Below are 4,551 nucleotides of genomic sequence, written 5' to 3'. Positions count from 1 at the left end.
CTAAAAGTATTCAAAATTAGCATAACAAGGATCAGTAGAGCTACTCTTGTTATTTTCAGTGACCTTCTTTTCAGATGACTGAGGTCCTCCTGCAGGATTGTCTTTGCTTGCAAATTGGCTAAAATCAATAGGCTCCGGCACATGAGGAGGATGAGCACTCCGAACAAGTGCCCAGTTTACGCCTTCGAAAAACGGATGTTGTTTAATCTCAGTTGCGCCTCTCCTATACGCGATTCGCTTATGTGGTTCCTTCACGAGAAGACCCTTCATTAGATCACGAGCCATATGGCTCACTTGTGGACTTTCAGGAAACCGTAAAGGTTGCCCGACTACGTTAAACAATGTAGCGCGATTCCCTTGCCCTTTAAAAGGTGTCGTCCCATGAAGCAACTCGTATAAAAAGACACCAAATGTCCACCAATCTACTGCACTCCCATGACCTTCGCCTCGTATGATTTCGGGTGCTAAGTACTCATGGGTGCCTACGAACGACATGGACCGAACATTTGTCGGCTCGGCCATGAACTCTGGCAGTTGCCCTCCTACAAGGAATCCAAAATCTGATTTTGTTTTCCTGTTCTTTTTTGAAGGTAAGATTCTTGGAAAAAAGTTGGATGTTTGACTACTACTAGTATGTACCACATTGTCATCCTCCACCATACCACTACCATTTGCCCCTATATTGTTGCCTCCTTGTCCCGGTGTTGACTTAACTAGAGTCGGGTTAACCGAACAACGGAGGGATAGGTCGAAATCCGAGAGCATGATATGACCTTCATCTCTAACTAGTACATTTTCTGGCTTTAGATCCCTGTATACAATCCCTAACATGTGTAGGTATTCAAGTGCCAACAATACTTGTGATGTAAAGAACCTGAAACCAAATCAAAAACAAAATATGGGATCAACACATGTTATTGATAATGGAAAGGTATATACTATAAACACATTGTAGATCATAAACTTTGTAAATTAGGGTTTAGTCTATAGGGTTTTTGCATCATGCTTAGAGCATCCTCATGACCTCATCATTACTTCCTTGCGTTACCCCATAACCAATCCTCATATGCCACCAACCTCGCACTTTCTCTCTCCTCGATTGTATCTCTCTCTCCTTCACATTGGAGGCGTCCCTCTCTCTCATAGTGGTGGATCTAGAAAATTCTTATACAACGTTTAAAAAAAGGGTAACGAAATCGAAAAAACGTCAAATTTTTCAAAAATTTACACTACCGCCGCAGCGTCAAGGGGTAGCGTGAAAAAGACAGGTTCGCTCCTGCTCTCTCCTCTACATTGACATCCGTGTAGGTTTGCTCTTAGGTTATATGTCTATATAAGGCTTTAGGGTTGAGGTTAGACTATATATTGACATAACCTAAACTCTTTTGATAAAACCCTAAGAACATCTACAGATGGTCACCCCACGGACGTGATGTGGTGCTGAGTTGGACAAAGACCTCCACGCACATCATGCATTTTTGAGAAAATAGTTTGCAAGGACCTCCACGCACCATATAATCATGGAGAGCGAAGGAAGGAGTTCGTGAGCTATAAGCGAGTGTTCCACACTAATGGACTTAACCCCGATATACAATAGTTTTATCGTTAGATACCTGGTTGCTTCCTCCGTAAAATGCTTGTTTGGTTGCTTTTGTCTAAGTGTGTGGAGATTACCTCCACCACAGAACTCCATCACCAAACAATAAAATTTGTCGGTTTCAAAGTAGGAATAAAGAGTTGGCAAAAACGGGTGATCAAGAAGACCAAGAATCTCCCTTTCTGTCTGAGCTCGAAGGAGTTTGTTTCGACTGGCTAACGAAGCTTTGTCCATCACTTTCATTGCAAAGTACGCGTTCGTCCCCCTGAGCTCTACTAAATACACGCTCCCAATGTCTCCATACCCGATTCTTTTCAACAGTCTGAAATGGCTAAGCCCGATTTCTCCGTCTCTTGAAATCACCGAATTTATGGCTTCCCATCGGACATCGCCTCCAGTATGCGGTCTTAAAACCGGTGCAACACTTGTTGATGATGAGCTTTCGTTGCTATCATTATGAATATGATTATTCATATTATCATTCTGCATGCATGCATTTGATCATTGAAATAAGAATATATTATGAAACTAATTAGAAAAACAATTTGTAAAACTGAGAAAAAGAGAGAAAAACATGACCGATTTGATCTTGGAAGAGTTATCTTTAATTTAAAAACATGAATTGTATTATTGTTAGATTAATCATGAACTCTTATGTAGCATGTATATATATGTTATTCTTTTGGTGCTTAAAATTTGATGTGCAACATGCAATTTGAAACTTGTTTGTGATGAAGATGGAGATTGAATAAATTTGACTCTTACCAAATCTTCATCTCGATGTTACCTCCGAGCAAAATCTGATTAATTAAAATGTGGTTGGAAATGTGGTCAAAGTACAAATACGGATTGCTAATTGGGGTAGGGGTTGGGGTTGTCCACATTATACGGACTACGTTTGTGTGTATTGACAAATTATCCTATTTTGACGCTACTCCACATTATACATTTAAAACATATAACTTGTGCCTTAATTCATATATGTAACAGAAGTTGTTTTATAACTTTATAAATTTAAATGAAAAAATAAAAAACTACCTAAAAAAAAGCCTAAAAAACATACCAATTTTTTTTTTTTTACAATTTTACTATTTATTTTCGCAGGTTTTTATATATAAAAAATTAATTTTTTTTTGTATTGCACATGTGCAATAATACGGAAAGTCAAAACCACTTAACCCACCCCCACCAACACCCCCCAAAAGCCTAACCCCCCCCTCCTGAAAACCTAAAACTAAACCCTAAATATAAACAAAAAAAAAAAAGCTAAACCCCCCACCCCCAAAAACCTAAACCCCCACCCCCCACCTACCTAAAAACCTAATCATAATTCTAAACCTCCAAAAAATTGGTATGTTTTTAGTTTTCATAGCTTCTTCTACAGTCAGAACAAATGCTCTAGCATTTTTAGTAGTCTTGTTGTTCATGGCTGGAGCTAGTTTCGGACAGTTCGACTTAATGTGACCCTTTTCTCCACAGTTGAAGCACATTCCATTATTAGGTTTCTTTCTACAATCTTCTTCCTTGTGTCCTGGTATCTTGCAGAAATTGTAGTAGGTGGAGCATCTTCCTGAATGCTTTTTCTTGCAAGCCTTACAATAAGGTGCAGAGGTGGAACCTACATTTTTCCCACAGTTGGAATTTCCATAATGGAATTCTTGGGTAAGCCTTTGACCTAGGTTTCTCCTCTGGTTCTCTTCTCGTGTACGCATTAATTCATCAGTCAAGGTGTTTGCTAGTTCTACGGCTTCTTCTATAGTTTGAGGTCTAGCCGCCTTGACTACATGCCTTATTTCACTGATTAATCCCTAGATGTAACGGGAGATTAATACTGGTTCAGGTGATGCAAGGATTGGCACTATTCTAGCATATTCAAAGAATAAAGTAGTGTAACCCTTACTATTTACTCCAATCATTCCAAGGTTTAAGAACTTATTTGCTATCTGTTCCTTTTCATTGGGAGGGCAAAATTTCCTTTCCACCATGTTCTTAAATTCCTATTCCTTATTGTAAACCCTGTCACTTCCCCTAGATTGGAGGATAGTGTTCCACCATTCTAAGGCTGAGTTCTTAAACAGATTGGAGGCAAAAATTATCTTATCCTCTTCCGCACACTTGCTTATTTGCCTCAGTCTTTTCTATCCAGCGTAAGGCTACAACGGCCCTTTCATTGCCCGAGAATTCCATTGGTTTACAAGACCAGAATTCTTTATAAGAACAACCATAAGACATGGTTCTTCTTCTTTTGGGAATGGGCACTTGAAGTATGGGTCCATTGTTTACGCTGTGTTCAGGTTCAGTAGGTCGTTTACTGTCATGATTACTTCTATTATTATCCGCTTCCTTAGCCGTTTTAATAATATATGGCATCGCGTCTATAATTCCTTGTGCCACTATGTTGGATGGCACTGTTATCCACTTGGTTTCCATTGTTATTGTTATTCAGGTTATCGTTATTCTAGTTTTCCTGGTTCACTTCGTTGTCCATCTGAATTTTAGACATTTACCACATATTAATATCACAGAATAATATTTAATGTAAACAATCACACAACACGTATATTGGTCAAAATCGTCGAACATTGCGACTTACTCTATTTTATATTATGCATCCATATATATTACAATACAACTGAAATTGAAAGTAAAATACTATTAGGCATTTGTAGCTATTGTCTAGGTTTTTTTTAAACATACACACATATTATTATTATTATTATTATTATTATTATTATTATTATTATTATTATTATTATTATTATTATTATTGTTACTATTTTTACTAGTATGGGTTCATCCAGAACTCCATATTACGCTCGTCATACTTCCAGACAAGTCGTTCTCCTATTTGCCTCATCCTCTCGCTTCCTTCTAAAATCTCCTCACCAAAGGTTCGGAGTTCTTGCACATTTTTTGCACTCATTGGGGGTGCATGGGCTGGTACTGGGTTTGGG

General features: G+C 38.3%; 1 protein-coding gene across 1 annotated transcript; it reads right to left on the bottom strand.

Annotated features, from left to right (window-relative positions):
- Window positions 1-4,345, bottom strand: LOC110912035 (serine/threonine-protein kinase AGC1-7; the record flags this gene model as incomplete). Its single annotated transcript, XM_035984384.1, has 3 exons — window positions 1-874; window positions 1,614-2,045; window positions 4,299-4,345. Coding segments are annotated over 3 exons (1,353 nt in total), but the record flags the coding sequence as incomplete, so codon positions are not given.
- Between the last annotated feature and the right edge of the window lie 206 nt (window positions 4,346-4,551).

This window comes from Helianthus annuus, chromosome 15 (genome assembly GCF_002127325.2).
Source record: "Helianthus annuus cultivar XRQ/B chromosome 15, HanXRQr2.0-SUNRISE, whole genome shotgun sequence".
Taxonomy (NCBI): domain Eukaryota; kingdom Viridiplantae; phylum Streptophyta; class Magnoliopsida; order Asterales; family Asteraceae; genus Helianthus; species Helianthus annuus.
Note: the sequence above shows the minus strand (reverse complement) of the source record. Positions and strands in the feature narration are given on the sequence as shown.